This window comes from Cynara cardunculus (assembly GCF_001531365.2).
Source record: "Cynara cardunculus var. scolymus isolate 2C chromosome LG 10, CcrdV1, whole genome shotgun sequence".
NCBI classification, from domain to species: domain Eukaryota; kingdom Viridiplantae; phylum Streptophyta; class Magnoliopsida; order Asterales; family Asteraceae; genus Cynara; species Cynara cardunculus.
The window spans coordinates 24,101,367-24,113,141 of record NC_037537.1 but is presented as its reverse complement, the minus strand read 5'-3'; the positions used below and the strand labels follow the sequence as shown (position 1 = coordinate 24,113,141).

At 35.8% G+C, this 11,775-nt stretch overlaps 2 protein-coding genes across 2 annotated transcripts; one reads left to right on the top strand and one right to left on the bottom strand.

Moving 5' to 3' along the window:
• Positions 1-437: 437 nt before the first annotated feature.
• LOC112519746 (protein argonaute MEL1-like) lies at positions 438-6,463 on the top strand. Its single transcript, XM_025127993.1, has 22 exons — positions 438-941; positions 1,566-1,756; positions 1,840-1,989; positions 2,100-2,230; positions 2,340-2,446; positions 2,617-2,720; positions 3,078-3,216; positions 3,462-3,578; positions 3,668-3,778; positions 3,866-3,937; positions 4,038-4,157; positions 4,235-4,406; positions 4,480-4,601; positions 4,673-4,810; positions 4,880-5,022; positions 5,096-5,158; positions 5,243-5,306; positions 5,395-5,530; positions 5,611-5,684; positions 5,776-5,870; positions 5,963-5,994; positions 6,097-6,463. The coding sequence occupies exons 1-22, from the start codon at positions 438-440 to the stop codon at positions 6,267-6,269; spliced, it is 2,958 nt and encodes a 985-aa protein (XP_024983761.1). The 3' UTR covers positions 6,270-6,463.
• A 1,347-nt stretch (positions 6,464-7,810) lies between these two features.
• On the bottom strand, positions 7,811-11,775 carry LOC112519747 (aspartic proteinase-like protein 2). Its single transcript, XM_025127994.1, has 10 exons — positions 11,302-11,775; positions 10,850-10,979; positions 10,489-10,739; positions 10,169-10,396; positions 8,960-9,125; positions 8,794-8,867; positions 8,616-8,712; positions 8,469-8,535; positions 8,320-8,391; positions 7,811-8,113 (listed from the first exon to the last, which is right to left on the bottom strand). Exons 1-10 carry the CDS (start codon positions 11,571-11,573, stop codon positions 7,944-7,946), a joined length of 1,527 nt encoding a protein of 508 aa, XP_024983762.1. The 5' UTR covers positions 11,574-11,775; the 3' UTR covers positions 7,811-7,943.

Below are 11,775 nucleotides of genomic sequence, written 5' to 3'. Positions count from 1 at the left end.
TTAAGCTATAATAAATGCGAAAATGRAAAAAATATTACATTTTTAATGCATATAGAAAAAGATAATTATTATATAAATATTTAAAAATACAACAACTATTAATGAAATTGAAATAATAACGTATAGACTTACAGAAATTAAATTGATTTGACAAGGGGGCAATATTAACAAAAGTCAAAACTCRAGGGGTGTATGTGTATTAGAAAAAAGTCTGAAACGGAATAGAAGATATGGGCAAAAGAGTCAGATAAAATTCAAATGGGCCGCTTATTCAGTAATTTGCAATGTACCATTTGTTTTTCCTTTTTTACCCTCCATCTCCTTGGTTTATTTATATATCACGCGCCAACAACTTCTAAATCCCCCACTCTCACAAATCAGACTACCCTTTTTCTTCTCTCTCTAAAACCGTCTACGTTCTTCTACATAGTTTTCCGATGTCTGCAAGAGGCCGAGGGAGCGGCGATCCAACCGGTGCTGGTGGTGGCCGCGGACGAGGGCGAGGACGAGGGCGAGGGCGTGGTGGTGGACAACAGCCGCCGGTTTCTTCTCAAAACATCGGTGGAAGAGGAAATGCTGGACAATCCGGCCCTCGTGTTGCCGTTCAACAGACACCGATGGTGAGAGATTTTGAAAATCTTGCGATAGGTTCACCGGCGACGACATCAGAACCGGTCGTTGCTACGGCTACTGCGGCAGGTCCAGTTCGCCAGCAGCCAATGCAGCAACTTCCTGTTCAGACATCGCCGGAAGCGATGGTAGCCTCGCAGCAACAGGCGGCACCGGCGGCTCCTTCTCAGGCCGTACCGTTGGTGCCTTCGTCGTCGAAGATGATTAAGGCACCGGCTAGGAATGGTTTTGGAACTGTTGGGAGAAAATGTGTTATTAGGGCAAACCATTTTCTTGTTGATATCGGGCAAAAGGATCCGCACCAGTACGATGTAAGGTTTCTTCCTACAGACTATTTTCAAATAACTCGTAATGTCATATGATTCAAGTGTTTTTGACTGTATCTGTGATGTATATTTGGAGTCAATGTATACGTTCGTTATGTGAATGCTCTGATGTGTATAGAAGATCTATCCGTTTAAGATGTAACCACAGAAAAGTTGAAATCTATTTTTTTATCTCTGATATGAAAAAGGCGTATTTCAAGTCAGTTGGATTTTTCTCTGTACGTTAGCAAATTGTACTTTCAAATCACAGAACCAGAATCTTCTTGTTGTGAATCATTTCTATTAGATTTTATTGTATACGTATTCGATCATACCTTATATCAAACACGGTTGTGTTTCTCACCAATTCAGTGGTTGAAATAATATAGAGTTGCTATCTTTCTCGTTTATGGTCTTGTTGCCCTTGCCGGTAGGGTTTGCCCTCTTTTCCTTTCATTTTCTGTATGTAGCGGTTTATGGATTGGGCATGGACGAACAGTTTGTGTTTTCCGTGGATCCTTAATTTTAACCGAAATTTGTGTGTTATACTTGCAGCATCCTCTATACTGTCGAGATGATTTGTGGTTCATAATGAACTTTTAATTTTTATAATTATAATTTTGGTTTTAGGTGACAATTGCTCCTGAGGTTACTTCAAAGAGTAAATGTCGAGAAATCATGAAATTTCTTATCGATTCATATCGGGCTTCACACTTGGGAAATTTGTTGTTGGCATATGACGGGAAGAAAAGTGCATTTGCTGCAGGGGCACTGCCTTTTGAATCTAAAGAGTTTGTAGTTAAGATAGCTGAGAACAATGGGTATAATTTATTTTCAATATCTCATGGTTAATTTTGACTTTTTCAAAATCACCGTCTTATGTAATTATTGTTATCTATTGTAGGCGGGAGCGCGAATTCAAAGTCACTATAAAATTTGCTGCCAGAAAAGACGTTCACCATCTGAGGCAGTTTTTAAGTGGCAGACAGCCTGATTGTCCACAAGAGACTATCCAAGCTCTTGACGTCGTATTGAGGGAGTCTGCTTCTCAAGGGTAACACATCCTTTTTAACTTTTCAATAGTTTTTTTAATTTGAGTGGATACCTTGTACACTGCATCTGTTAGATTTTTCTTTTCTAGTTACCATATCTCATGAATTGCAGTCGCGAGATAGTTGGGAGATCGTTGTTTAGTTGTGAGTTTGGCCACGGTTCCCTTGGTGATGGAATAGAGTTCTGGAAAGGATTCTATCAGAGTCTCAGACCATCCCAAATGGGACTCTCACTAAATGTCGGTGTGTATCTTGGCTCTTCTATATTTGAGTTGATTACTAAACTTTGCTCAAGTTGTTGGGATTATTATGATGTTTAAATCTTCTGCTATTCTGAATACCCATTCTGCAGATATGTCAGCCCGGGCATTTTATCAACCAATGTTGGTTTCTGAATTTGTATCAGAATTCCTCAACAAAGATATAACAAGACCACTCTCAGACCAAGAACGTATTAAGGTATCCATAGCTCTAACTAACTTCACTCTGTAGACATGGATACCATAGGGAAAAACGTGTTGTGGATTAGGTTACAGCTATAAGTTTACCTTTACCTTTTGCTTTTGCTTTATCATTTGTCTTTTTCTTAGCAATGTCGTAATTTTTTTTCTTGCAATTGTTGCTTTCAGGTGAAAAAAGCTTTGAGAGGTGTCAGGGTGGAAGTTCGGCGCCAGGATTACATGAGGCGCTATAAGGTTCAAGGATTATCAGTTCAACCAACCAACCAACTAACGTGAGCTTGGATTAATCATATTATTAGCTTTTTGGTGTTACTAATTGATGTACATTTAGCAAGTTAAATCACATCCCTAAAGAGGCATGGAATAGATTTCAAAAGTCAGTCACAATTTGAATTTGAAGTTATGTTTTATTTGCAAGTGGCTAACAAGATTGCCAACCACAGCTGGTGAAGCTATTCAGATAGATTCTATTTGTAGGACTATCTCTCTATGGATTAGTGTTAAGAGTTATGGATGGTTGCACTTAAAACATAATACTATGTGTGTCCCTTTTATATAGTCAACTTGTATTTTTGTGATCCTATTTTCATTATCTTTCACTTATCCTCTTTCTTGTTAAATTTTGTTAGCTTTCCTGTTGATACCACTGGAGAAACTGTATCTGTTGTTCGGTATTTCTATGAAAAGTACGGCTTACGGCTTAACTATCCTCACCTTCCTGCGATACAAGCTGGCACAGATGCAAAACCTACATATCTGCCAATGGAGGTCTGCTGTTCTTATATCCCTATTGAGTGAAAAACAATTTAATTATCTTATATGTCTTCAGCTTTCAAAATCCATCATAGTTATTGAAATCCCATAAAAAAACCACTACACTTGAAAAACATAAACATTTGTAACTGTTGTACTAGTAATTTTTCATCTTTAATTTATCTTTTGTGAGTTCGATTGTTTTTCGTCTTTTCTTTAAGTAACTGTAACTTCTGCTGGCAGTAATTTTGCAATTAAAGATTTGTAGGCTTGCTGGTGGTCAGAGGTATACTTTAAAGCTCAATGAAAACCAGGTGACCAAACTTCTAAGGAACACGTGCCAGCGCCCACGGGAGAGGGAAGAGAATATCATGAGGGTATGAATTGGCCAAACTAACATCATATACATTTTCTGATTGTAATATCCCATGATAAATCTCTTTTTCTTGTGGGTTGGTGTTTGAAGATCATACAAAGCAACGGATATAACAAAGATAAGCTTGTCAGTGAGGACTTTGGAATGAGAGTGAGAGAGCAACTCACTTCAATAGATGCTCGAGTTCTTCCACCTCCAAATGTAAATTCACGGCTTAACTCTTGTTTTGTTGTACCATGTTATTTCTTGGTATATTTGTTTTAACTTAGGTTCACTTTAATTCTTCAGCTCAGGTATTATGGTTCAGGTCCTGGATCAGAAGTTGAGCCAGCAGTTGGCCAATGGAATATGATCAACCTGGTGAAGTTCTAGTCATTTGCTTCCAATGGTTACATTTTAAATAATGTGGTAATTGGACCTTTAGGACTCTTTAAGGACACCCTTCTTTTATCTAATGCAGAAAATGATCAATGGAGGTACTGTCAATTATTGGGCAATAGTCAACTTTTCAAGGCAGAGGCAAGAAGCAGTTGAGCGCTTTTGGAAAGGAATAGTTACAATGTGTCAAAATAAAGGAATAGTATGGATCTGTATTATGCCTTTTGTCACCCTGTTAATTGAAGTGCGATTATTTTAACATGTTTGCAACTTTTGTAGGTTTTCAATCCCCAACCTCTGCTTCCGATGGTTTCTGCGCCAGCACATAGTATTGAGAAGGCACTGGTTGACATCCAATCTGGGTGTTCTGCAAAACTAGCAGCAGAGGTCGCACCAGGCAAACAACTACAATTGTTGTTTGTCATTCTTCCAGAAGCAAAAGGAACTTATGGTAAGTTGTTTTGAAAACAATTTTTTAAACGTACAAGTTTTTTTTTGCTTACATGTGAATCTTTTTTTTCCAGCAAGGATCAAACGAGTGTGTGAAACAGAGCTGGGAATTGTTTCTCAATGCTGTAAACCACAAAATGTTGTGAAGCTCAGTCAGCAGTATTTTGAAAATGTAGCTCTTAAGATTAATGTTAAGGTGCGTAGTTTGCATATAATATCTTTATATTTATCCAGAACATATACTCATCTTGTTGTGTACCATATTAGGTAGGGGGAAGGAATACGGTGCTGTCTGCAGCTCTCAACAATCGGCTTCCTTACATAACTGAGCGTCCAACCATAATTTTTGGAGCTGATGTCACGCATCCATCACCAGGAGAGGATTCCAGCCCTTCCATTGCTGCTGTACGTTATGTCTTTTCTTTATTCTTATTTTTTATTCATTCGGAAGTTCTTAGAACTTTGTTCTTACAGGTGGTTGCTTCAATGGATTGGCCCCATGTTACAAAATACAAAGCGTTGGTCTCTGCACAACCACACAGACAAGAAATTATTCAGGATCTTTATACAACTTGTTCAGATTCGAAAAGGGGTGTTGTTCATGCAGGCTTGATTAGGTAAGAGTTACATAATTCTTGGGTTAGTCTCTAATACAGTTTAAGATGTAAAGGGTTTCACTTGATTTTGCAGGGAGCTTCTGATATCTTTCAAGAAAGCAACTGGGCATAAACCTCACAGGATTATATTTTATAGGTTTTTACATCATTCTTTGCTCATTCAGTGACAACTTTCTCTTTCAATCATAATATTTATTCTAACAAGATTATTGGATTTCAGAGATGGTGTTAGTGAAGGACAGTTTAATGAGGTTTTGCTGAGCGAAATGGACCAAATTCGTAGGGTATTAAATAAATACATATCTTGTTGAATTTAGAAACATTTAATTCTGATTGGTTTCTTAATGCATGAGGGGGTTGTTGATGTTTCAGGCATGCGTATCATTGGAGGAGCACTATTTGCCGCCTGTTACGTTTATTGTGGTTCAGAAGAGACATCATACAAGATTCTTTCCTGCAAGGCATGGTGATAGGCAAAGCACCGACAAGAGCGGGAATATTCTTCCTGGTTTGTAATATATCGGTTTATAGTTATCTTATTACTGATAATGGATTGTTTCTTCTAATAGTTGGATTTAAATATGTCAGGGACTGTGGTGGACACAAAGATTTGTCATCCAACAGAATTTGATTTCTACCTGTGTAGCCATGCTGGTATTCAGGTGAAGTGCTTGTTTTAAACATGTATGCTTTCTAAATGTAAAAGTAAATTTATATCAAGTTAAATTTTGTTCGTTGGTGAATATGATATAGGGAACAAGTCGTCCAACGCACTATCATGTGTTGTATGATGAAAACAAGTTTACCGCTGATGGATTGCAATTGCTGACGAACAATTTATGCTACACGTGTGTGAACTAACCTAATCCTCCCTCTGATTATTTGATGATTAAGTTGATTGTAATAGCTAGCTAACCCAGTTTGGTTAATTCAACTTCAGATATGCAAGGTGTACCAGATCTGTCTCCATCGGTATGTTTTTTTTATCCATCTATCTATCTATCTATCTATCTATAATATGTATATGTTTACAATTTACATACATGGGGGTTTGGTGTTACAAATGAAATGCAGTGCCTCCTGCATATTATGCACATTTGGCTGCATTTCGAGCTCGGTACTACATGGAAGGTGAGTTTTCTGATAGTGGATCACATGGGCAACGTGCAACAAGGGAGAGGGTGGCGGAAGTGAGGCCTGTCCCAGTGATTCATGAAAATGTGAAGAGTGTGATGTTTTACTGTTAATTTGGAAAACATTGGTATTTGGTTTTTGGTTTTTGGTGATGTATATAAACAAGGAAAGATGCAAAGCAAAGTGAAATTGCTTTTGCATGATGATGGTGTTTTGTTGGTTGGAAAAAAGAATGGTCAGTTTTTTGGGACTACTATGTAACTGACATTTGATTGAAATCATACTTACATCCTTGATGCTTCTGAAATTTTACATGGAATTATTTCTCATTTTATTGGTTTTGGAGTACAAGAAGCTGAACCAGTAAGTTTGTTTCCTTCATCACCTTTGTATTTGAACTAGAATTATTTCTCATGTTTTGATTTTACAAATTATGAATTAGAATTAGATTATTATATTATAGATAATAAAAAAAATCCATTTTTTTTAACTATGAGTTGAGAATCTATATAATGTCCAAGTCATTTTGTCAACTTAATTATTAATTTTTTTTTTTTATCTAACATGTATTTTAATTTAAGAAATTTGATTTATAAAATATCTTTTAATAAAAAAAAAGGATTAAAAAAGATGGAGCAAAATTTTTCATTATAAAATTAATAAGTTAGAGATCATCATCTAGATAGTTTGTTTTAGAAAATAAATCCAAGATTTAAACAAACCACAAGGATCATCGATGTAATTCACTTTAAATATAAAAATACAATACAACCCAATTAACGTAATGTATAGAAATATATAATATTTATACAATACATTTGTTAAACCAATACAATCTAACTAATTGAGATATTTATGAAAATGATGAGAGTTTATTTATTATGATTTTAATATTTATGAAAGATGAATATGGTTCATTTATTATGATCAATACTTTATATTAGAAAACAATTAAAAGTTCTATAAAATCATATATTAATAAAATAAAATGGACGGTTGAGATTGAGTTGCATAAATATCAATAATTGTATAATAACTAATCCCTCTCTCTCCCTCTCTATTAAAAACCTAGGTTGAGTAGGAAGTCATGAACCACCAACAATATAAAACGTCTACCCACGATTTGGAAATGGCCATTTTCAAATCAGGAAAACACAGGGACAATCTCCACATTTTTTTTGGGTTTTTTTATTTCATTAATACACATGAAGAGCATAGCCATCGCTACCTCTACAACCGTTGTTGCAACAATCTTTACCATGCTTTCACCAATTGATAAAGATCTTCCAAAACGAATAAAACATAATTTCTCCTTTGTATGAATCGGGTTTTATCAAAATACCATCAATTATATAAAAAAAAATTCATTTAATTTGGTACTATTTCATATTTATGTATATGAAAATCGTGTAAAAATGTTTATAAATTAAATTATTTACTTTATTTGTGTTAATTATAAACTATTACATGATATATAAAATCATAAAATAACTTTTGAAAGCAACTTATTTAGTTATATCATATTCAGTTCTAGTGGTACCAAATACCAAACAGACACTTATTCTGTCAAGTCCAGTTCAGTCCTGTTCAATCACGTCTAAATACTAAATTTTTGTGAACGAGTACAACATACAAATACGTATACGTATATGTGTATGTATAAATCTCAATTCCAATTAGCTTCTTTGCTCTTACATGGATAATGTTATTGGGCACTTAGTTCCCTTTTTCCACTATACATACAAAAAGAATGCAACTCTACCAAATTTCAACAATCTGAGTGTTTACTAGGAAAAACAAGCAATTACAGATAACTGTAGCACCAATGCCACAACGACGATCGATATGAGCTCGTAACGTGTATTTCGCAATGAACGGCTGCCGCCAATCTGACCGGCGTTCACGTATTCACTTCTACCACCACTTGAGGTCGTCGACACATTCACGGATGACGTACCTAACAACATCAACAAACAAGACTATAATCTGACCATTCCTTAAGAATTACTACAGTTTCCTTCTTTACAAAGTTTTTACTTTAAAGATTTCTTGATTCCCCATTTGTCATCTTACTATATTCAATATGAAGTATTCAAATCTTTGATCAAAATCGAACAAACGGAATCTTGAACTCAAAAGATTAGCAAAAGTCCCAAGACTTACAGTCGTAATTCGCCCAACCAATCCGCTGACCACCCAGATCATAAACAACAATCCTGTCTTTCAAAACAAGATCTGCATTTCCATAGCAAAATCAAGTTAACAGCAATGAAATAGTAATTGAATTTTGTTGCCGTCGGCTGTTTTTATACCTCCTAGAATTGTAATTCCTTGGCCTCGAATTTTCTGAAAGCCGATGCACCACACTGCAGCCCCGCCCTACCAACGGAAATCCAACATTGGTTGCTTTGAAAGATCAAAAGAAACCACAAAAAACCGATGATTTTGCATAAGCTTACCACCGAGTTCTGTTGCAGTAGATAGTCCTGTGGTCTTAAGATCATTGAAGCCCCACCAGCAAAGTTCAAACTTACTGTCGGAAATATCTCAGGCGTACTGAAATATGATCAAAACATCCATCTTACTTTCATGGCAATCTAAAGAACGATTAAAGAAATTGTGGGTAACGAAGAAAACCTTGCGGTAATTAGATAACACTGATTCCCTTTCGATATAAGAGGCTGGACAGACTGTGAAACAGACTGCGTAATCTGCAGGAATGCAAAAATCCTCGTATGAAGTAGTTCAAGATTCTAAGTGATAATGATTTTTTATAAAACTTTCGCCACCCTTTTCAACTTACAGCATTCACGAAAGGATCGTAAGCCTCTTCAGCAAGGTAAGCAAGAGTAGTTCCAGAATCAATTATGGTTCCTCCTCGGCTGCCTGATGTTGCAAACATTGCAGGATCGATGGATAATGTTTGTCCATTGACAGAAATGCTAAGTAGATTTAAGTTGTAATGTGGCCTGGATGAATGCACACATGAATACCGTGTTAGTTTGTCTATATATAGCATATCCATCGAAGGTTTTAATGAATAAAGGTCAACGATCATAGCTTTAGACACGGGTTCTTTTCAGATCATGAAAACAACGATCAATGTGAATCTTTTAAAGATAATCTATATGTATAGAATGCCTCAATCAAGCATATCTTCCAATGTGGAAAAGGGCAATAAATTTGTTAAAGATGCTTGGTTATTAAGTTATGAGTTCTTTTAATCACCAAATATTGACAATGACACTATAAGTTGATGCAAAAGTAACTTAAAAGATGGTATTTGTTTAGTATAAGCCAGTTGTTTTAAGATCAGTCCTAGAAAGATCGAGCCAATAGCCATATAATCATATGTGAATATGGAAATAACAAGGATCAAAGGATTAGAAAGATTAAAGAATCCCCTAAAATTTGATGCAAAAGTAACTTAAAAGATGGTATTTATTTATTATAAGCCAAAACTTTAAGATATGCGCTAAAAAGATCGAGCCAATAGTATATAATCATATGTGAATAAGGAAATAACAAAGATCAAAGGATTAGAAAGAATAAAGAATCCCCTAAAAATTTGATGCAAAAGCAGCTTAAAAGATGGTATTTATTTGTTACAAGCCAAATTAATGTTTTAAGATATGTGCTAAAAAGGTCGAGCTGATAGTTATATAATCATATGTGAATAAGGAAATAACGAAAATCAAAGGATTAGAAAGATTGAAGAATCCCCCTAAAAATTTGATGCAAAAGTAACTTAAAAGATGGTATTTGCTTATGATAAGCCAGTCGTTTTAAGATATGTCCTAAAAAGATTGAGCCGATAGCCATGTAATCATATGTGAATAAGGAAATAATAAAGATCAAAGGATTAGAAAGATTAAAGAATCCCCTAAGAGCAGGACATAAATACACAGGATAAGCCAATATCATCTGCTTATAAGAAACACTTAAACCAGATGCTAAACCAGAAGAATAAACAGGTTTTTAAGAATCGAATTCAAATCAAAAGACAACTTACTGTGACGGAATAAGTGGAGTATAGACCATATTTGGCTCGACTATCTGACCAAGAACCAAAATTCCGCCTCCCCCACCATTTCCAACAAGACAATGAGAGAATGCATCCGGGGCTATCCCTTGTGAAGAAAGTTGCGCGATTACAGATAGACCTTGCTGACCAAACCCAAAGATTCCATCAACGGCTCTATCAGATTTGGTCAAGTCCCCGGTCTGAGACGTGCTACAACTGTTTCATAAGTCTTAACAAGTCAACAAGGTTTTTGCCAAGAAATCTTTATAATGGATTTTAGAAAAACTCATATATATTATATAACTCACCCAAATACAATAGATGCTGAAGCATTTGATGATGTTGAATCCCCAACAATTGTATCCAAATGGATTAGATCAGATACATAATAACCTGATGTCCCACTACCATCTCCATACTGAAATGTATAACTGCACTGATTATTTGAACCCGAACACCCGGAATCAGACGATTGGGTTCCTAAAGAACATCGTTGGTCTGAACAAGAGATCAAAGAAGCTGTTGAAGAGCTTGAAGGATCATAGAACTGAATTGGAATCTGTTGATAGGATAAGAGAATATAAAAGAAAAGACGGCATCACTAACCTAGCGAATTCTTGATTTTAACCATATTGAATCATATCAAGAAATTAGAGTGTATGATAGTACTTGGAGTCCACTGGATCTAGGGCAGCCATTGCAAGAATTGCAACTAACCCACAACACATCGCTTCCGGTATCGATTTGTACATAATATTCTTTTGGAGGAGAACCCAATTGGACTCTTGTGAAATATAGCCTACAAATCCAAGAGCATTTTGGTTATAAATGGAAATATCACATACCCAAAAACAGGAAATTGAAGAACAGTGAGAGGTTACTTGAATCTATCCAAAGAAAGAGAAAGAAACAAAAACTCAATCAAGCATTAATGGAAGAATTTTGTCCTCTTGGTTTTCAATTGGGGGTAAACCCATGATTATGATAAGATCATGCTTGAATACAAAGCAACCAGTGAAAATTTCAACCTAATTAACCCATGTGGTTTCTCCAAAGATTTACAGTTCTTTAATTCGATTAATTGACAAATAAGAGTGAAAAGAAATCAAGAAATTGATTACCCAACACGATAAGGATCATAAGTTCCTTGAACAGGGAAATCAACAACACTTGCTACAGAAGATTGTTGCTGCAAGATTCTATGGTGTCTTAAACTATCTCTGTATCTGAGTTGATTCAATTCAAGCAGATGGTTCGTGGGGAAAGCTCTCTCCAACGTAAGAGTTGTGGGAAACCCACAAAGAACAAAAGCCTGCAACAATACTATGGCGACGGCGACGGTGGCGGATATAGTCAAATTCACCGGATTTCCGGCAAGAAAAGAAGTTCGCATTCCTTCTTCTCTCTCTCTCTCTCTCTGTCCCTGTATTCAATACGTTTACAGAACGATTCAAATGCAACAAGTAGTGGAGCAAGCTGTGAATTTATATGTGTAGGGTGTTTGTGGAAGATTGAAGAGAATGAGGGGGCCAGAAATCAAGGAGGGATTGATTCTTTGTTGGAGACCATATGAAGAAGAAGAAGAAGAAAGAAAG

What these genes read in the sequence shown, in the direction of transcription:
- LOC112519747 (XM_025127994.1), bottom strand. Translation starts at nt 11,573, where the DNA reads ATGCGAACTTCTTTTCTTGCCGGAAATCCGGTGAATTTGACTATATCC. An exon ending in TGTTATCTAATTACCGCAAG is followed by an intron (nt 8,713 to 8,793) that starts GTTTTCTTCGTT and finishes ATCATATTTCAG; the next exon opens with TACGCCTGAGATATTTCCGA. An exon ending in TGGTTGGGCGAATTACGACT is followed by an intron (nt 8,114 to 8,319) that starts GTAAGTCTTGGG and finishes TGATGTTGTTAG; the next exon opens with GTACGTCATCCGTGAATGTG.
- LOC112519746 (XM_025127993.1), top strand. Translation starts at nt 438, where the DNA reads ATGTCTGCAAGAGGCCGAGGGAGCGGCGATCCAACCGGTGCTGGTGGT. An exon ending in AAATGGACCAAATTCGTAGG is followed by an intron (nt 5,307 to 5,394) that starts GTATTAAATAAA and finishes TTGATGTTTCAG; the next exon opens with GCATGCGTATCATTGGAGGA. An exon ending in GAGCGGGAATATTCTTCCTG is followed by an intron (nt 5,531 to 5,610) that starts GTTTGTAATATA and finishes TAAATATGTCAG; the next exon opens with GGACTGTGGTGGACACAAAG.